The following is a 20,820-nucleotide window of genomic DNA, read 5'->3' on the forward strand; positions in this document are numbered from 1 at the left end:
TGCCTCGTTATTCAGACTGAGGCAGGTTTCTTGGAGGAGGGAAGGTTAAGATCTTGTATTTCCTCCGAACTGACCTGCTTTGGTGCATGGGCTCTGTTCTGGATGTTGCTGTCAGATCTGCGTCTGTGCTCACCATGCCTGCAAAAGTGAGCCTCTGGATGGAGAGGAGTAGAAAAAGCAAGAAAGAAAATTTCATACTAGTACACCATGAACTGCATCCCTTAGGATTACCAGTGCTACCTTCAAACAAAGGAACTAACCTTTGAAAAATCAGTTATAGTGGTACCAGAGTTGTGTCCTGCCTTGTTCATTTGTTTGAACAAAGGTATAAATAGTAAATTAAAAAAGAAGTCAGTTTTATGAAACAACAAGAATTTTTATTAAGATATTTTATTATGTGTCTCTGTAAGGAATAGACCAACAACCATATAAAAGCTTAAAAAGATGGTTAACCTTCAACACTATAAATGTGTTAACGTGACAGAAGAAATTCACAATTTTGCATCTTTATTGACTTTTACAGGGTGAAGGGAAAAAATTCTCAACTATGACATGCCAATGACAGTCTTTGACAGGAGACATTTACACGCTTTAAATCTTTTTGGTTTTTTGAGCAAGTCAACAACCCCGACTTGCAGAGTTAGAAGTGAAAAATACATTAGCACCATCATATTAGTCTTTTACACTTCCCTAATTTTAGTGGTCTTGACCAGCAATGACAGGAAAGTAGAGAAGCACCTTTGACAACAGAATACAATCCAGCAATAAAATTATGGTGACTACTGACATTAAGGTATTAAACTCTTAAGATACACTGTACCGTTCACAGCTAATCGGTACAGAAATAGACAATTTTGTACTAAATGAATCCACGGAATTGACCACTGGGTCCAATGCATTTTGATTTGATTGATTTTTGTTTGACTCATCAGACACATCCCAGTTTCTGTCCGTGTTGAGGTAGTTGAAACAGGGAGGTCTTTCTAGCTTTATGGACTGCATCTTGGAAGAAAGGGTAAACTTTGGTACTGGGAGCAATCAGTGCTTTTTAAATTGGCTAACATTCAACTAATAGAACACAGTGTTGTTTTATTAAGTGTTGAAGTTTTATTATAGCACCACGGAGACATGTTTCGAAGATGGAATTTGGTAAAAAAAATAGAGCACAAAAAAAGCATTTTTACTGTATTTTGTGTAATAGCAAAAAAAAATGACCCTTGATATCAAATTGATTTTTCCCCCAGAAATTTTGTTAATAAATAACTGGGATACAGATGGGCATCTGTGCTAGCTGACAAGGCTGAAAAAAAGGAGCACGGTTGGAGTGTGAATCTGTTTGCTGGGGTTTCAGAAAAAGCGGGATCTTTGATTTATAAGAAGCAGACTGGGCCAATGTCCACACCAAATTCCTGATCAGGACCACCAATATCTAATGGTGCAATATCAACCACTGGCAACCTCATTGTCTTGCGCGTCCTGTATTCAAAAACGGTTTTACCCCATTCACCAGTGTGTTTCTGTGAAGTTAAACAGAAGAGAAACAAATGTTAGAGACATGAGCGCTGGGCTACGTGGAAGTCATCCCCCACAGTTTATCAGATTTCCTATCTGTAATAACGAACCCTCTCAACCTGTTGAAAACTGGTTGCAGTCTCTGTGGACATGACCCCAGGAGGGAGAAGTTGTGGACAGTATTAGTGTTTTCCATTTGTTACTGAAAAGGCTGCAGGTGCTGCCAGACCAGCATGCTCCTGGGTGTTCCTGCTCCTCTCCAGCACTTTCTGCTGCACTGACAAGGCACAGGGAAGCAATGCTGGATCTTCAAAATGGCTGTGTCCCTTCCCCTAACCACAGCCCATAGCTTCAACCAGCTAGCCTTGGTTTGGTATGACTAGTTTTAGCATTGGCATGGGATGGATCAAAACTTGGTGACTGTGACTTGCCTGACATTGACTCTAAAGCAAGGGGATACCTGCGAGGCACAGATTTAAATGGAAGTGCACCTCACTTCCTATGGTTGCTACAGGAATGGCACTTCTGTACAGAATCTAGGTTCCCCCTTCTAGCTGCAGCTGTATCTTTTCCTTACCCAGGCCATACAAAGCTCTTTCTTCCTTTATTATGTGTCTAGTCCTCTAGATGGAATTATTTATTAACTACAGCACTAAATTCCTGTTTACTTACAGTACAGCCATCTTCTAGAACAGCATATGTGAATTTGCTGTTTCCTTCAGCCTTGATCTCACTTTCCATAGAGCTCATCAGTTTCAGAGCTTTTTTAACATTCCCACTGTCGTGGTCCATGTAGGCAATGCTGTTCTTGCAGTGGTAGGTGATGTTCTGGGAGGCACGGCTGGAGAGAATGCGCAGGAAGGCCAGCTGAACTTCGGAGACATCCTCTGGAAGCTCAGGATCTCCATAGCTGAACTGCAGAGTACCAACACAGGCAAGAGTGTTTGTTTAATCATGTCTAGGGACAGTCCACATCATGACTTTTTCACATACTAATTGTCTCATTCAATTTCAGAATTATTTTTTAGTGTGTTGTGATGTACAGTTTGGGCTGTTAAATGTGCTCATTTCTCACCTGGAAGCCTCCATCCATAGATTCTCCAAACCAAATGTGTTTCTTTCCACTGTTTGCACTGGTCCACCAGTTTTTCCTTGGCACAGTCCTGGGGTTAGCGCTGAGGCAGGTCTCACCAGTTTCCATATTGCAGTAGACTTTAATAGCATCCATCTTGCAGCCTTGGTTGGGATCAACCCAGTACTCTCCTAGAGGTAAGGAAAAATGTTAAGGGGCTTAATATATTTGGAGAAGAATCTAACTGCATGGTGGTAAAGCTTATTTCTATGCCAGATTTCTGAGCCAAATTAGGAAGCCTATTCATTTTGACAGAAGAGATGCCACAGGAAATAAGATGATATAGAAAGGTACTGAGTTCATGTGAATACTGTAAGGAGACTGCAATTTGGAATAAATATAGAACTTGTAATTTTTTTTTTTCCCCAAAATTATTTAAACATGTTCACTTCTAAGGACACAAGGAGTACAGTTGAAGTCAAATGTATATTCTGTGTAAATGCATAGTTAATTATTGTTTAAAATTATTTTTACATTTATCATCTTTTTCATGACATTTGTTTGAAAAAAGTCAAATTTTTATGGAAGATATCTGCATTTAAATACTCAGGTTAGAAAAACTAAAAACCAAAACAATCCTCAAGACCTGCTACCATCAGTGAAAATAGAATCTAAACATACCGCTCTTGAGCTCGGGATGGCAGAATTTCAGGTCTCGGCAGTTACGAGCTGGATTCTTCTGGGACCCATCAGGACTAATGATGTTTTCAATCTGGTTGTTAATTGATTTCATTGAAGATATGATGTCACCCAGATTGATATCATTTTCTTTGGGATCATCTCGAAATTCATATTGTCCGTAGAGAACTGGACCTTTCTCACCTCCAATAGCACCACCACCACAACATGGACCAGGAGGACCAGAAGGACCAGGAAGACCAGGCTGCCCTGGTGGACCCTAAAAAAATAGTGAACAGGTTAAAACTAAAAGTCTGTGTGGGCCCTAGTCTTAAAAAAATGAGAATTCTTACACAAATATTTAGTTTACTTATTCATTAATTAAACAGATGTTTAAACATCTGTTAGATTTTCCAGGCCTTTATTTTCTTAAAATTGTTTTTTTCCCCTAATTTTGTCAAGTTTGACTGTCTTTATGTCTGGGCTTTGACAAGGAACCCTTTCCACTGAAATCCAGAGAATGACCATTTCTTTGGAGAGCTTTGGAAAGCTTTTGGCTTTAGGAGGTGACTGTGATAGTGACACCTTTGCAGCCCTGGCCTCTCTAGAGCAGTCTAGGAAATGCATTCCACGGCTTCCCAGACCCAAAGGGAGTCTGTGTGAGGAGGAGATCCTGCTGTATGCAGAAAATTCAATGATCAGCCAAGACCAACACAACACCCAGGGCATCAATAATTACACTAAGCTACAAACGAGCTGCATGGTTTTGGATTTAGCCTTGGTAACTAGATACCTCCTGCCACAGATCTTGTATATGAAATAGAGGATTTCTGAGGGAGATATTTAAAGAGTGGAGCATCCTATGTTTCATGAATATTCCCTAAAGATTTGCTTGTGTGAATTTACTTACGGCAGGGCCACTTTCGCCTCTGGTACCGCGGGGGCCTGGAGGACCAATTGGACCTGGGTAGCCACTGGTGCCATCCTTTCCAGGTGGCCCAGCTGGTCCTGGGGGACCCTAGAACAATGAAGAACACAAATAATATGGTCAAAATAGTTTATCAGATAAGTCAGAAATACATTTTGAGGTATTTCAAATACTTCTGTATGATTTATCTGTTTTTTTTTTTTCTTTCTTCAGCTGCTGTCCATTAAGATGGCCAATTAAAATTTGTCTGTATCTATCTGAATATTAACTAAACAGTCTGAATTTTCCTTGCAGTTAGACTGAGTAAGGAGTTTTTCTTACCCTTGCACCTGAAGCTCCTGGACCTCCAATTGCGCCTTGTGGACCCAGGGGACCCTATGAAAAAAAGGAAAAGTCAGTCACACACCTCCTGGTAATATCTTGCAACTAGCTGGATGTGCCTTAAATAAAGACACTGAAAACGTCTTTAAGATTATACAAAAAATATCCTTATAGAAAGGCTATGTCAGATATGAGAGAATGGTGGCCATTCTTTAATCACAAAAAAATATTGAGTGCTCTCTATATGAAAACATATTAGAGATGTGTTATTCAAAATGTAAGAAAGCCAGCTGACACCAATGAGCTTTGGATGAACTCTTATAAGAATATGTAGCTATAGCCAAAATATAGCTACATACCAGTCATGTTATTTAAATAATTTGACAAACACTCATGATTTCAAATACATTTACAAATTTGCTGTCTGTGCACTGCAAAGCCATTTGTTTAAAAGTTATTGATCATCAAATGAGAATTTATCAATTTTTTTTCTCATGTTATATGTTAGACTCCAGGTTCTAATTTGTTGTTTAATAGGTTGGTATTGGTACCATCTTTGGTATGTTAATAGAATGAGCTTTGGTTTCTTGATCTCACTTGTATCATGCAGAGTATTGGTAAGTCTTTTTCAGTATAAATCCCTTCTTAAACTTTTACCAGTCGTAAATACCCATGGCATGCCAGTCTATTCTTGCCCTTCAATTCTTTTAGCTATGTTCAAATGGTAATGCACGTTTACAGTTCAGTAGTTTACAATTTCCTGCCCATTTTGCCCCAGTATTACTTTCTATAAAAGATACATGACAGAAGAGAGGTATTTGGACTCTGAGTAGCTTTAGTTGTCTATTTAGGACAGATTTCTAATAGATGTAGACATTTCAACCCCTACTATCTTTCCTAATTGAATCAGGAATAGCCTGTATAAATGAATATATAAGAAGTTTTTATTGAAATGGTTATAGTAAACCCATCTTTACTTCCTAGCAGCTTCTTCCAGTTCTTTAATAATGCTTATGTCAGATTGATTCAGGGAATTTGAATTTTGAAGCACTTGACAATCAAATTTATATAGATTCACATCAAATTAGCTAAGGTTAATTAGGTACCTGGGGCCTAAACACAGAAACAAAGATCAGCTGTAATTCCCAATCCAATGCAAAATACTCACAGGAGGACCAGGGAGACCGGGGGTACCAGGAAACCCTCTGTGACCCTTTATGCCATTGCTGCCTCGTTCGCCAGGTTCACCTTTATCACCACGAGGACCTTGAGGACCCTGTAAGAGTAGATTTGCAATGAAAGGAAGATAGAAGGAGATAAGAGCAATGCCAATATAACAGGAAATTGGGAATGGACGACATCACAGATACTTTAAATATGACTTACAGCAGGACCACGAGCACCAGCAGGACCAGTAGAGCCAGGAGGGCCAGGTGGACCCTGTGACATGGTAAGAATGAGAAGGTATGGATCACTTGGAGCTGCTGAGCCCACCCCTTTATTTCCAGATAAGCTGTATGTTCACAGCTAGCAGGTGTTGGGAAACGGGGAAGCTCCACACACACTATAATCAGCAAGAATCCTGGCCAGGCCATTTCTGTACCAATGCCAGCCTTTCTCAGCTGCCCGTAGGCACTGATCTGTACAGAGGCACTACAGCTCTTCTTCCCTCTGTGAGGGGCTCACTGCTCAAGATGTGCTGGTGGCAGCACTCATGAGAAATAACTTGAGGGCTTTCAAAGTTACTCCCTTAGTTTAAATAACTAACACATTTCTTGTGCTGCATGAGCACCAGATGGGATGGAAATTAGGATAGGGCCTGGTGGGATGATGTACTTTTTGGCATCCTACAGAGCATGTGAATTCTGAGCTTAATATCTATACAGTTGTCAGAATGTAAACCGAGATGTCTTTCCCCTGGATATTTTTATAGAAGAGGTCCTTGATGTCAAGAAATGCTGACAGTAACAAATGTATGACTCTTCAAAACTTCTTCTCTATTACTGCGTGAAATGGGCTTTGCATAGGAAGGGTATGCAAGTAAGCAGCAACCTATTTGCTTAGGTCTTACCTGAAATCCTCTTTCACCGGCTTTTCCAGGTGCACCAGCATTACCTGCAGGTCCAGGGTGGCCAGGGGGTCCTGGAGGGCCAGGAGAGCCACTTTCACCACGGTCACCCTGCAGATAGTAACAGATGACAGGATAATAAATGTCATGTTTTGTAGAACTCAATACAAGGAGTATATTCAGTGGAGCACAGGAGGTTTAAGGAACAAATTTACATAGCACAGAACCACATATATTGCCACGTAAAGTTCATGTGTCATTTATTTGGTAGTTTAAGGATATTGGTGATTTCTTACTTTGCCTCCTGGGGATCCATCACGTCCAGGCAAGCCATCGGAGCCCGGGTTACCCTGCAAAACAGTGGTACAGTTTGTTCATAAACTGAATGAGCAGTAGACAGCTTGTTTCCCATTAAGCTTAAACAATGCTCATCAAAGAAAGGGTTTTCAAGACGGAAGAGTTCCTGGAGGCAGAGTGGCTCCTAAAAGACCTGTAACACCTGCATTATTTTGTGGGCATACAGACAGTGCAATGTCCTGTTCACTTCCAAGTGGGACAGATTAGGTCCCTGGGCAGTGAAGGGGATGGCAGGGACAGGAGGCTAGACCTCCTTACAGGAGGGCACAATGTGCCCAGGCCCCTGTGCATCAGGCTCTTGAGGGAGGCTTTGTGAATCGTAAAGCGTATTTTCTCCCAGAGTTTCCCGTTTGTAACTCACAAGCTAGCAGGGAAATCCCACCCACTCACATCTCTGCCAGGCTCTCCAGGTAAGCCTCTTTGTCCAACAGGACCTTGGGGACCAGGAGCACCGCGTTCTCCTGGGATGCCGTTGGTGCCTGGTTTACCATCTTCACCCTGAACAAAAAGGGAAAGGATTCCATTGCAGATAATGCTCTTAGGAAATAGCAGTGTATTTTGCATCTTATTAACTATGCAGAGATTTTGAAGGAGACCTAAGGAAGCGATGGGCCAATGTGGCTTTGCTGGTTGTGAACACACAAGAGATAAAAACTTGGCCAAACTGGTTTCTTTTCATTTCTGGTAATAGTCATGCAAGGCCATTGAATGTTCCTCATTGATTGTCAGCTAAGAAATTATAAATGGGTATGTCTCTTCTCATGTGCCCAAAAATAATGGCCAAAGCAGTTAACCAAAAAATGCTGGTCTGTATTGGTGATAAAATACAAGTCAAGCCATACCTCAACTTTTCTGAAGGGAGGTGAAAGTATTTTTCTGTTTGGGTAATAATATTTAAGCAAAAAACATCTGGAGAATTAAGCAAAGGTAAACAGCTAGTGCTAGGTGAGACTATGACTTGGATCTTATACCCAGGAGAGGTTACAGCCTCCTCGTCATGACCGTCCAAAGTGTGTGCAGTAGGTAATATCCTAGATATATAATCTGAAAGACAATCCCACAGCAGCTGAATACCGGATATTTTAAAGCCTCATTTTATCAATGTAAACATAAATAACTGTAAATTCTCTCATCTCTGGACTAAAAAGCGTTAAACCCTCCAGACCCCCAACACATTTACTACTTTTTGTGTCTCTAAGCTGGTTTTAGCACTTTTTGTGTCTCTAGGCTGTTTTTAGCAGCTGGGTTAGGGTTGTGTTAGGGTTGAGGCTGTAGCTGCTGTGAAGGGCACTCACCCTGGCCCCTGCCATCCCAGGTGGGCCACTGGGGCCGCGCAGACCTGGCAGACCCGTGTTCCCCCGGCCGCCAACAATGCCTTGAGGACCTGGCTCACCTGGTGCCCCCTGTTTGAGAAAAGGACACATCAGTCAGTGGGAGCATCTTTAACATTCCATAGGTGGCTGCTTGTTCTGGACAGACATAACCCCTGTCTCCTGGTGGAACAGTCCCTGGCTGAAGGGGCACTTACCCTTTCTCCTCGTGCGCCTGGGGACCCTTTTTCTCCTGGTGCGCCGGGCTCACCTCTGATTCCAGCAGGTCCTGGGCCTCCAGGAGCACCAGAACTACCAGGGGGTCCGGGAGGCCCATCCTTGCCTGCAGGTCCTGCATTACCAGGGGGACCTGGACTACCCTGAAAAGAGTTTTAAAGAGGAAAGCGTGAGCTGCACACATGTACTGGCATTGGTCTCATGAAAGGCAGCCAGGCTTGAGTCATTGCCTGGAGGCAGATTTAGGGTCCCGCCCCTGAGCACCCAAATCTGATCTGGTGTTGTAAGAGAATCCTTTCATGTATCACTTTCACAACTGGTATTTTTTATCCTTACTGTCTGGACATAGACCTGCACATTTTGGATGCCCAGTGCCTGTAATGCATACAACACAGGGTACACATTCCTAACTCATGGCTCTACCACAAAAATTGGAAATAGTAGCAGACCCTTCTGCTCTCTTGAATCACTCCTGCCATATGCCTTTAATAGGGTGTCTTAGACATGTGCAGAATGAAATGTCTTTCATTACAATCTTAGCTGAGCCAATGCATAGTAAGAATTGCATTGATTTTAATGGTACCTTAATTAAAATCCTACTTTCTATTTCATAGAGTAAGGAGGGTTAAACTCATTTTTGTCATTTTTTGTCCTGAAGTACAAGCATCATATTCAGAATTTTTTGCATAATATATTTTAATGTATTAATATATGTCTAAATGTATCCACAAAGTAAGAATAAAAGAAAAGGGGGATAAACCAACTTACATTGTTACCAGGGGGACCAGGTAGACCGCGGGCACCAGGGAAACCAGCAGCACCCTAGAGATCAAAGAGATCAATAGTTTAATTGTCATTTTCTGAAGACTGGAAACACAGGAACAAATTTATTTTTACACACTGCTGGGTTTAAATTATAGTCATGTTTTGTTTGAAACCTGAATTAAATGTCCTGCAACTGAACAAAAAAGTCACTTTTTTTTTTTTTCTAGGAGAGTTCACATATTCTCCTCAAACTTGAGCTAATGGACAAACTTGAGCTAATGGCAAAGATGGCAACTAAATATAATAACTGTTGAGATAAGCCATTTTAGAGCTTTGGGTCATCATACCAAAAGCTATTTTGGCACCTTACTTATATTAAAATCAATGTAATCCAGATTACTGAACACTTCCACTTTAATTACTCCTTCTAGAATACTTTAATTATTCTTGAACTACCAATACTAAACTCATTGAAGTTCTTATTTTTCATTTACATCACATTCAGTGTAATAAATAGAGGCATTTAGCAGTGACTAAATTGAAGAGATACTCACAGGGCCGCCAGGAGATCCACGGTCTCCTTTTATTCCTTGGGGACCAGGTGGACCCTACATGGAAGGAAGTAGATAAAGCAAATGATTTGATAAAGATTAAAATTATAGGAGCTGTCAATAAGTTTCAGGCAGTTCATCTCCTTGCACTTGGGCCCAGCACCCTGAGGCTGAGGGAACCCTGAAGGAGCCTCTCTGTAGCAACAAGGAACAGCAAACACTTACTGGGGCTCCAGGGCCACCTTGTGGGCCTGCTGCTCCGGGGGGTCCAGCCTCTCCTCTTAGACCAGGGGGGCCTCTTTCTCCTTTTCCACCAGGTTCCCCATTTTGGCCCTGCAGAAAAATTATATTGTTATATTACCACTTAAAAAGGTAGATGATATAGGGATGAGAAATGCTATCCAGGTAGTCTTCTGAAGGGAATTTAAATACTAAATTAAATGTGAATGCAGTTGAACTCTATTGGCCTACCAGTGCAGAAGGGGAAGGACAAAGCCATGTTTCCCTACTTGGGCCTGAGTACAGAAAGAGTAGTATAGACACTTACTGGGGCTCCAGGGAAGCCAGCAGGCCCAGGAAGACCTTGTTCTCCTCGTTCACCCTGTGGAAAACCACATGTCAGCAATGGAAGATATTAGAAAGATAAACTTCGCTTTAAAAGTTAGAGAATACTCCTATTGATGCTGCTGAAGTTTCTTTGTCTTACCAGCTTTTGGAGGAAAAAACCTCAAACCTCTGATCTGGAACAGCTGTTGCTCGTAAGTGCTAAACACAACTGTTCAGGAATTATCTGATAATTACCTAAAATGTGATAAACTTAACTCAGCTGCACCTATATAAACCCTGAGCACAATCCATGGTGTTCCCTAGATCCAACTGAGATCCCAATGTGTTCAATATAAAAAAAATAAGTACAAGAAAGAGTACTTTTAAAAGTTAACTTAACTTTAAATTAAGATGGACATGATTATTGCTCACACTCTTGCCCTGCCCTGTCACCACAGCCCTCGGACCCCTTTGCAGAGCTAAAAGCCCTGATTTTCTGAAGACTTTAGTACTTATAAATCCCAAAAGTCAACAGGAGCTGAATGTGCTTAGTTTATTTACAACCCAAGCCACGTTTCCCTGACAGGGTTGGTGCAGCACTGATGTCTATAGGCAAGAGGAGCCATGGTAAAGTCGTACAGGCAGAAAAATTCTGTCACTTACAGGACCTCCACGGGAACCCATTGGACCAGGGGCACCTGCTGGGCCAGTCTCCCCCTGCAAGGAACAAGGATGGTCACTGGGTGTTTGTCTGCTTCCCATGCCCTGGGACTTCTTACAGTACAAGCACCATTATGAGGAATCTTTACCTTATCTCCAGGTGGGCCGGCAGGACCAGGAGGACCGATGGGACCTACATTGCCCTAAACAATTGGAAAATTAGAAAATGGTATATTTTGCATCAAAATATGGCAATGTTAACTCCTCTGTTTTGATCAATAGTGTTTATGTTTCAGTGTAAACAGATTGCCAAAGATATTTAAATGAAGCAAGTCTACTGTGCCAAAGTGCATTTGCACACCATGTTTTGGAGTGATGTTCTGAAATCAAACCATTTTGCAGTGTGAGAGATCTCCAACCGAGTGATTCTTTTTTTTCTCCCACCATCCAAACCTGATCAAAAACCACCTGAAGTTAACAGGTCTCTTTCAATGGAATACAGTAAAAGTGACCTGTTGCCCTAATTTTCAGATAGATAATTGATTCACATTTCTTCAGCATATATTCAGCATCTCCTGACTATCTCCCTGACTTATTTCTTTCTTGGAAATTTAATGTGTACCTTATGGTCTGAAATAAATTTTTTTGTATTTCCTCCAACTCAGCCAAGCTACATTTTTCTATTTGTCATCCCTCATTACTTTGATGTATATACTGCCTGCAGGTACTGATTTGATAGATGTATGTATTTCAAGTGTCTATTTTATGTGCATTTGCTATATGGATGTGTAAATATATCATATGTAGTAACCTGTAGGAGTATGCTGTATGAGAATATTTACTATCAATGTCTTTTTGTGATTCATTATAACGTTAGTCGGGTAGATTTTCTCTACTTCCATATGATTGCTTTCCCTCTAAAACATTGCCCCAATCAACTGCAATCTTTCTGCCAAAAAATCCATTATGTTTACCCAAGGAGAAGTAATCACAAAAACTAGTATTAGGTCTAATTTAGTTTACAAACCCCATTTTGCACTGCTGGAATGAAACACTATGAGATTACAACTTTATGTGTCCTAGACAGTATTTTTCCACTGTGAAGTTACTCATGTTCTAAGTGCAGGCTGTGTAAAGCTAATGGATAAACTGTTGGATGTTTAAATACTCACTCTCTCTCCTCTTGCACCAGGAAGGCCATCAGCACCTTTGCCACCAGGTTCTCCCTAGGAAGTTTAAGACATAAAAAGCATGAGCAAAAAGGAAGTATGAGATTAGCCTAAATGGGGAGAAGGACCTCATACTGAGGGTCTCTGAATAACCAGATTTCCTTATTGAAACTGGGGATGATATTCTGCCCAGTATTCAGCATCAGGTACTACATACTTTGATCAGAAAAACCCCCAAATTGATTCAAAATGAATCCCAGGCCAAATTGTCTGCCCATTGTATGAACTATTCTCATCGTTCATTAGATTCATTAGAACTGTTTTGATGTACCCATCCCCCAAGAGATCCAGTGCAGCAAGGTATCTAGCATGTATCAAACTGAGGGAAAAATCCCATATTTTTCAACATCTAGGACCCACATCCCATTGCTAACTCAACAGTACTGCTACAAAATCTGCACCTCTGAAATCAGACCAAAGTGAAGACGTGGACAAGCCCAGTGCCTTGTGGGAAGCTAACATTAAATGAGCATAAAATCAAAAGTGTGTATGTGTTACCCTCTCCCCTTTTGGTCCAGGGCTTCCAGAAGCTCCTCTTTCTCCTGGCATTCCCTGTAAGCCAGGCAGTCCTGTGCCTCCAGGGGGACCAGGTGGGCCAGGAGGACCCTAAGGAGTGACAAAAATAATTACAAAAACCAAAATTAACCCAAATGGAATGCAGAATAGCAGAAAAGGAAGAAAGTCTGTGGGTACCTTGGCACCTTCTGTGCCAGCAGGACCTGGTCCACCTCTTGTTCCCGGAGGTCCTGGAGGACCTTGTGCACCACGTTCTCCTGGGATACCATTTTCACCCTGTGATAAAATATGTGTTATTCTTTGTTTTCAAGCTCATACTTTGTTAATTCATTTATGTCATTACAAAAAAGTTGCTTTATTATTTACCTTAGGGCCAGGGAATCCGGGTCCTCCAATATCACCTTTTGGCCCCTAGTTATGAGAAAATAAATGTAAGTTATCCATGAACTTTACTCAGTAAATCTTCATTGTAGTTGGCATCCTGTTTCTCTCCCCTATTATTCCTAAAATCAGGCTTTGCTGCTCTGAAGAGAGCTGAGAGCTGTCTGAATTTGAAAATATAATTTAGGAAGGACTTCTCATTAATTTTTTGTTACTTAAAAAAAAAGGAATTACTACTTACTGGTTCTCCAGGCTTTCCATTCTCTCCAGCTGGTCCTGGTCCACCAGGCAATCCCTGTATTAAGGAACAGTATTATCCATGTTACACAGATAAATTATGCATTTTGCATCTTCAGATTTTTGGTTTTGACACAAAGATGTGTGGCCAATTCCTTCCAATCCTTCAGAAAGAAGGAGATGCCAATTCGATGGCTGAGGGGTTTAGGTGACACAATCTCAGCTAACCACCTGGTTTGCAATGATCTGTGATGCAGTAAATTCTCTCAAGTGGTTGATCTGTTATATTCTATTATATTCAAAATATGATGACATGCACTCCAATGTAAATGTTCAGATGCCTTTATTGTTTTTTTTAATTTTGCATGTGGGTGTTAGTCTGTTAAAAAGAATCAGAAAACAATAAACACACAGCACCTGGAGGCCAGGTGGGCCTGCTGGTCCTGGTTCTCCTCTCTCCCCAGAAGCACCCTAGAATCAAACAAATGAGGAAAGAAAATCCATGAACTTGCCTGAAAACACTTCAACATATCAACACCTCCACACCACCCCTAATCTATGCCTCCTTATCATGACCTGATGACAACATTGCACAGTCTCAAAACCTAATCTATTTTGGTGTTCTGGTATTAGCTCTTTTCACTCCAACTCTTAGATGTGATTCAGCAGACACATTTTAACTTGATAGGAAATTGAAATGACATAAACATTAAAGGGAGCAACAATACACTTCTCTCTGAAAAGACTGAGAGCTCTAAATTGACTTTTCATTTCAATCTACACGAGGTATACCTGAGTCGAGTTTCTCCCACCAAAGTTTCCAGTATTCATTCATTAAAATAATGGCAAAGAAGAGCTCTTTTATTTTTCTTCATAAAAGGAGATTTCTTCACATCATTAAAAATATTTTCCTTCCCTTAAATTCTCAGTGTCTATCTGTAGATGTCAGACCCCCTAATCATTGCCTCGGATTGGCCCACCACACTTACAGTAGGTCCTGGAGGACCTGGAAGGCCAACATCACCATTCTTCCCAGCAGGACCCTATTGAAAGACAAAATGAGGCTATGGTTACAGAGTGATACCATTTTTGTAAGACTCGTCAAGTTATTATTAATATTGTGCATTAATTAATATTAATATAATTAAACGAAATATTAGCAAAACTTACAGGTGTTCCAGGTGGTCCACCGGGGCCTCTTTCTCCATTCTTGCCTGGTGCACCCTTACAATAAAGAAAGATTACATTTGAAATACTTGTTTCTGGTCAGTGGACAACAGTCTAAAGCAGCAGTGTGAGATAGCCCCATTGTGGAGCAATTCAGTTTAACATTTGACTCATCAAGGATCAGCACAGAAAAGGAGAAATCCCACTCACCTCATTGCCCTTAGGACCAGGGAAACCCATCACACCTGGCTGGCCACGTGGGCCTGCAGGGCCAGGGGGGCCAGAGCGTCCAGATTCACCCTGATTACCCTGGGATAAGTGAATAAGAACGGGAGATATGGCATCTGTGAGGTGAAATAAAGCAATACCCATGGCTCATTAAACAGTGAGTGAGGGTGAGACGCTGTTCAAAACTCATTATGTGTTTTGTATTGCAACTCTTGTCCCAGAGACTGTATTTACACAGTATGAAATGACAGGGTTTGCAGGCTGCTCTTACAGCATAAAAAGTGCTCAGGTAGTTAAAGCAAACAGAGAGGAGATGATTAATCTGGCTGTGATAACAACCTGTCATGTGGATACTGTGGGATGAGGGTAGGGTTGGGTCAGTAGGAGGACTAGGATAAAATATTTGCACAATATACATACAGGAGGGCCAGGTTTCCCATCACTGCCTGGGCTTCCTGGAATTCCGGGCAAGCCCTGCAATTGAAGAAAAAAAAGAGTGTTATACTTCAGCTTAAAAAGTATTTTATTAAATTTTAATTCATAAATATAAATATATATATCTATAAAGACTACTTGCTTGATTTCATCCTCTTTAAAAAAGATTAAAAGTCTTCCCATTTCCCTCATCCCATGAAGGGAGAAGATTGGAGAAAGCAAACAAATTCTGTTATTATGGGTTTATTGCTTTTTCTGAGAGTTGTATATAAACAAGACACCAGACATTAATCAACTAGCACAAAAATTTTGTTCTTTCATAATGTGGGAAGAAAACTAATTTTAGATGGAAAAAACAAGGAATGAAACAATTCTGACTATGTACCTCTACCTGAAAGCAACACAATGTGTAGCACTTTTTCCTTAACTTGTTTAAATTTCTAAACATTATTTTTGTTGTATTTTAAATAATTCATTTTCATTGCCAATAAAATCTTGTTTAGTTCTCAGAAGCCTGCAGTTGGGCTTTTGAATGTCAATATATTTGTTGTTAGGAGTCGCTAATTCCTAGTACAGCTCTCAGAATGTTGTTCCATGTACACTTAGACATTGTTACATTCTGTCAGTATTACACAATAGGCCAACCCTGAAATCTTACTGATATGTACTGTAAAAAACTGACCAACAGCTTATTTGCTTTAATTGCAAATAAGCAAAAAATATAATACTTAAGTCTATTGAAATACTTAAATTATTGTCTAATTTAATTATTTAAACATTTAAGACTATTTCCATAATAATTGAAATACAAATATATTTAAATAGAACCTTTAAATACCTAATGTTAGAATTTGCTGAAATGTGGAGAGCTAATGCAGAAAATCATCCAATGCTAATTCATGTTAAAAGCATTTCTCATGGCAGGGCCAGGCGTGCTCTTGGAGCCTCTCCAAAGCCTCCCCAGTTTGTTGTGGCAGTGTCCTGGGAAGGCCCTGTGTCTCTGCACAGTGACCTGTCCCACCATGAATGGATGCTACTACTACCTAAAGGAACTCATAGAAAGGACTTCCAGCTGGACTCCTCTATCATATCAGCTCAGATGAGTCATCTCTAGCAGAGTTTATCTCATTTGCTTGGAGATAGCCTGTCTTACTCTTATTCCAGGAAGACCTGGGCCTCCGTCTTGTCCACGCTCTCCTGCGGGTCCGCTGGGGCCAGGGGGACCTGGGCTGCCACGCTCACCTGCAGGACCCTGGAAAGAGATGTGGAGATTCACAGCAAGGGAATCAGCATCACATTGAATCTCAAACTGTGCACCCAAATTCACATAGATTCTCCAAAAGTTTGGAGGACTTTTTTGGAGGAAGATTTATACCTTTTCACCTGGAAGTCCATTGCTACCGGGTAAGCCACGGAAACCAGGGGAGCCCTGCCAGATAAAAGAACAAACTATGGATGGTAGGCAATGTAACACAGGTAATGGCAACTGGGTTTTTCTTCTCAACAATTTACCACTAGACATATCAGTGTGAAAATTAATGGGAAAAAAAAGATGGAAGTGGTATTTCACTGTAGTAAGAAAGACTACAGAATATTTTCTCTGTGGTTATAATGCCCCTGCTGAAATTATAGCCTGTCTTCCTTTAATTTTAACTGGTCCTGAATCATTATTTATGAGTTTTCTAAAGTAATATAAAAACATAAAACATCACATTCAGTATTAAATAATTATTTTCCTCCAATTCAATACTGAGAAGAGCTCTATTGTATTATTTTAATACTTCTATTTACTACTATCTTAAATGGTTACAAGAAATTTGAATGATAAATTTCATTTTGCAACCCCATTTACATATTTAGTATGATTAATCAGTTCATTCTGCATCTTTGGTTTTCTCATAGCTTCAGCAAATACTGCAATCAATTATTAAGTTAGGACCTACAAATAGGTCAGCATAATTTCCTTTACTTCTGATGGGAGCATAAATGTAAAATTTGTAATGATGTTGCTATGTATTTTGTTGAATAAAACAATTAGTGAATTCCTCTGTGAGAATTATTAAATTTTTGGAAAATTATTTAACATACTAGCCAAAAAACCTGTATGTAGTATTGATATTGTAGCATAGAAGACATCCTGACAATATTGCTGTTATTGATATTTAAGATGCATTAACAATAGAGATGTTGACATAAAGACATATCTTGAATGGAGAAGTATTTGCATTAATTTCACTTTCCAGAGTGGACTATTTTTGATTACTGAGAAGTAAGTTTGAAATTTTTATTATTTATTCCCCCTTGTAGTTCTCAGAGCTTATGATTGTTTTTCAGCAAGAAACTTTTGATAAAACTACCAGATACATAAGATCACTGCTTCTTCTATATAAAAAAACTGAAAGAAATTAATTTATTTCCAACTGAGATAGATCCAAGAGCTGCAATTCAGAGGAGAAACTAGATAAGAATTCTTCCCAGTTTTGTAACCCAGTTTTACATCTGGAATTTGCTGAGAAGAGATATGGAGTGAAATTTCTCCTGGAAGTGTTTTGAACTTCAGAAATTGCTGTCTCTGTCTTAGCTCAAAAGGTCGTGTACCACAGCTCACCCTTTCTCCAGGGGTACCAGGTACTCCATTCTGCCCGGGTTCACCATTTGCACCTCTTTTTCCTTCCTCACCAGGAGGTCCAGGAGCGCCTGGGGTGCCATTTTCACCCTGGCAACAACAGAAACCAAGGCTATCAGTTAATTAGAGGTCTCCAAAAAGCCAAACAGGTTTGGTATGGGGAATGATTCAGGGTTCAGACTTCCTTGAAAGAAGTCTCTGGACACATTTTGAAATCACTTACACGCTCGCCTTTTGGGCCTGGCTCTCCTTTTGCGCCATCCTTACCAGGGTCTCCCTAGAAATGGAGAAAATCCCATTAAAATTATGGGTTGCAACTGGGTATCATTCTGGACCTACTAGATGTACTGAAATACTAGGGAGTAGACATGATATTCCAAATTATTGACTCCTTTTTATTATTTAACATTCTGCAAAGAAATTAGCGTGCACTGGCTGGACCTGGAAGTCATGGGACTCCTTAAAAATCTGGTAAAGGAAAGAAGTGATACAATCTTAAACACCATTGAGTAATATTTTATGTCTGTTCCTGAGCTATTTCAGATATCGTTGAGTCTTTTGTTTAAAGTCCCTGAATATTTTCTCTGACAAAGAGCTACACGTGGTGTTAGGCTGTAAGAAAAGGGCCTGCTGGGGTGTCAGGATAAGAGTAGGTACCACTCATGGGGTGTAGTGGAGTGTGGACTCAGCCCTTGGGAATTTAAACGGGTGAAACTAGGATTGTAAAAGAACAAATTTTGTCTGATGTAGCCAATTTACACAAGCTGTATCTTTCTTGTATCTGAATTGGTGGATAATTTAGGAAAGCAAATAGGTATTATTACCATATTTATGTGTAATCCTTATATATAGCAAACGTGTCAAAGAAATGTTATATATTTATAAAAATAATTGCCTATTTTCATTACAAAATAAGTTATTAGGCCATTTCAAGTGGATAAGAGAAGATCAATGGGGTTTTTTTTAATGGTTATCAGGCTTACTTCCACCATATTTGCTTGTACCACCAATGTAAATACCATTAGTAACTCACCGGACTGCCTTTTGCCCCAGGGTTTCCACTTGCACCTGGAGGACCAGGAAGACCACGGCCTCCTGGCAGACCAGGAGCACCAGGAATACCAGAAGGTCCCTGCAGAGAGAGAACAACAGACAGAGATGAAGAGAGAATGGCATTGATGGACTCTACCCAGTCCAGTGACCCTCACCAACACAGTGCAGCAATGGCAGTGATATGAAAAGTACCCACCATTTCACCCTTGTTGCCAGGGCTTCCAGCTCTTCCAGGAGGCCCCTGGAAAAATAAATATATGAGTCACCAATGCTGCTAACCCAGGACCAGAACAAAGGACACCCAGGGCTCTGTGAAGAGCAGGTGACACAGCACCTCTCAGCTCCCATGTGTTACTGATGTACCTGGGGCCCAGGTGGGCCGGCATGACCCTGAGGACCAGGTTCTCCTCTCTCTCCAGGACTACCACTAGCACCAGCAGGACCAGGAGGACCAGCTTCACCCTATGGAAAAAAATAGTAAAAGGAGAAAATGAAGGCAATTTTAATCATCTCTAGGTCAATAAGCATTAAACTAATGGTTTGTTCTACTGTGGCATCTTTGTGTGATTTGGGAAGAAGGCTTCCAGCATCATCACCTGAGTGCAAGAGCCAGATGAGCTGAGGCACATAGGATGCAGGTGCTCCAGGCAGTACATGGTGCACAGCTCCTGAAGCTATGGGACATTGACTCCAGTCCCTCCCACAGCAAAACACAGAGAATGGGGGATCCATCACTTAGTAGTGTTTTGTACACTTAGTAGTGTATTCATGAAGATAATGAGGATTGGGTTTGTCTAGTGCTGCATGTGGCAGCACATCTGTTCTAGGCTTGCAAACTGTAATAGCAGCCAGGAAAAGGAGGACTCATAAAATGGTGATCTACAGTGACATAAGCTGTGTAAGTAGAGAAAGGACCAAATCCCAGGTAGTTATGCATCTTTAGTTGAATACCTTAAAACCTGGAGAGCCTGGAAATCCTGCAGTTCCAGGGGGACCTGGGGGACCCTTAAAAGTGAAAGAATTACTATTAATGCAAAAGGTAAAAGCCATATGGAATTAATCTTAAGTTAAAAAAGAGAGTCTGATTATGGGATTTTTCTCTGAGTAAGGAAACACCTGGCAAAACAGCAAATATAAATCATGCTGTAAAAGATGAAATTTGGCTAGTCCTAAAATATCACACCTATGCCTTAGTTACCCTATTACATGTTCAGCTGAATTTATGTGTTTTAAAACTAAAAACATGAAATCTATCATTAAGGAGATTAAGTTATGAAAAACGTTCAGAATTTGTTCTAATTATAAAAAAGGAATGAGTAAAGAAAGCCAATACAGCTGTTACACACACAAGTGGACATGCTCAGATTTCTAGGCAGATGAGAAAGAAAAATGTTTGCCCACTCCAGACAGCTAAATAATATAATTGAAAAGATCATTCAGAATTTGAACTTCATGGAGTACAGCAATTCCATCCATCTATATGTTCTCTGAGAATAATCTGGGTTTGGATTTTTGCATTTCCTGATTTGGAGTGGTAAAGCTCTCCTATTGCACTGTGTCCTTTAAGTATCTTAACCAACACAATTATGAAATACCATTAAATAAAATGCTCATCCTTCAACAAGTGCACCCCAATTTCAGGTTTGCTGGCACTGCAGAACATCAGCTAGAAGTAATTAGACTAAAGCAGCACAAATACTTAAAGTAAAGTTGTCTCACAGGTGGGCCTGCTGCTCCTGGAGATCCGTCTTTGCCGTGGGCACCCTACAGAAAGAAGAGAGATGTTGGGTACAGAACACTACCCCGACACAGAACCCACATCCTTTCAAGTCCATGACTTGGAGACCATATTCTTGTGTCTGTACATCCCCACTTAGTTTACGAAGACCCAAGGATTCCTTAATTGAGAAATTCTAAAGTAATAATTAACTAAATATTTTGTG

The 20,820-nt window shown here is 40.5% G+C and overlaps 1 protein-coding gene across 2 annotated transcripts in view; it reads right to left on the reverse strand.

Annotated features, from left to right (window-relative positions):
• Positions 1 to 355: 355 nt before the first annotated feature.
• COL3A1 (collagen type III alpha 1 chain) overlaps positions 356 to 20,820 on the reverse strand; it is a 49,542-nt gene continuing 29,077 nt past the window's right edge. Inside the window, exons 14-51 of one of the 2 annotated variants that reach the window (XM_017729013.1) lie at positions 20,597 to 20,641; positions 19,829 to 19,882; positions 19,241 to 19,339; positions 19,074 to 19,118; positions 18,858 to 18,956; positions 18,048 to 18,101; positions 17,807 to 17,914; positions 16,574 to 16,627; positions 16,352 to 16,450; positions 15,184 to 15,237; positions 14,746 to 14,844; positions 14,539 to 14,592; positions 14,358 to 14,411; positions 13,786 to 13,839; positions 13,373 to 13,426; positions 13,117 to 13,161; positions 12,928 to 13,026; positions 12,733 to 12,840; positions 12,178 to 12,231; positions 11,155 to 11,208; positions 11,009 to 11,062; positions 10,347 to 10,400; positions 10,025 to 10,132; positions 9,803 to 9,856; positions 9,252 to 9,305; positions 8,465 to 8,626; positions 8,232 to 8,339; positions 7,327 to 7,434; positions 6,876 to 6,929; positions 6,583 to 6,690; positions 5,898 to 5,951; positions 5,680 to 5,787; positions 4,512 to 4,565; positions 4,173 to 4,280; positions 3,266 to 3,542; positions 2,588 to 2,775; positions 2,185 to 2,427; positions 356 to 1,517 (exon numbers count right to left, since the gene is read on the reverse strand). In XM_017729013.1, coding sequence (XP_017584502.1) covers positions 1,371 to 1,517; positions 2,185 to 2,427; positions 2,588 to 2,775; positions 3,266 to 3,542; positions 4,173 to 4,280; positions 4,512 to 4,565; positions 5,680 to 5,787; positions 5,898 to 5,951; positions 6,583 to 6,690; positions 6,876 to 6,929; positions 7,327 to 7,434; positions 8,232 to 8,339; positions 8,465 to 8,626; positions 9,252 to 9,305; positions 9,803 to 9,856; positions 10,025 to 10,132; positions 10,347 to 10,400; positions 11,009 to 11,062; positions 11,155 to 11,208; positions 12,178 to 12,231; positions 12,733 to 12,840; positions 12,928 to 13,026; positions 13,117 to 13,161; positions 13,373 to 13,426; positions 13,786 to 13,839; positions 14,358 to 14,411; positions 14,539 to 14,592; positions 14,746 to 14,844; positions 15,184 to 15,237; positions 16,352 to 16,450; positions 16,574 to 16,627; positions 17,807 to 17,914; positions 18,048 to 18,101; positions 18,858 to 18,956; positions 19,074 to 19,118; positions 19,241 to 19,339; positions 19,829 to 19,882; positions 20,597 to 20,641 — 3,429 coding nt within the window. In that variant the 3' untranslated portion in view covers positions 356 to 1,370. The remainder of the gene's footprint in view (positions 1,518 to 2,184; positions 2,428 to 2,587; positions 2,776 to 3,265; positions 3,543 to 4,172; positions 4,281 to 4,511; positions 4,566 to 5,679; positions 5,788 to 5,897; positions 5,952 to 6,582; positions 6,691 to 6,875; positions 6,930 to 7,326; positions 7,435 to 8,231; positions 8,340 to 8,464; positions 8,627 to 9,251; positions 9,306 to 9,802; positions 9,857 to 10,024; positions 10,133 to 10,346; positions 10,401 to 11,008; positions 11,063 to 11,154; positions 11,209 to 12,177; positions 12,232 to 12,732; positions 12,841 to 12,927; positions 13,027 to 13,116; positions 13,162 to 13,372; positions 13,427 to 13,785; positions 13,840 to 14,357; positions 14,412 to 14,538; positions 14,593 to 14,745; positions 14,845 to 15,183; positions 15,238 to 16,351; positions 16,451 to 16,573; positions 16,628 to 17,806; positions 17,915 to 18,047; positions 18,102 to 18,857; positions 18,957 to 19,073; positions 19,119 to 19,240; positions 19,340 to 19,828; positions 19,883 to 20,596; positions 20,642 to 20,820) is intronic. The other variant, XM_017729017.1, reaches the window with a different exon arrangement.

The sequence above is a fragment of the Corvus brachyrhynchos genome, unplaced genomic scaffold, assembly GCF_000691975.1.
Source record: "Corvus brachyrhynchos isolate BGI_N302 unplaced genomic scaffold, ASM69197v1 scaffold370, whole genome shotgun sequence".
NCBI lineage: Eukaryota > Metazoa > Chordata > Aves > Passeriformes > Corvidae > Corvus > Corvus brachyrhynchos.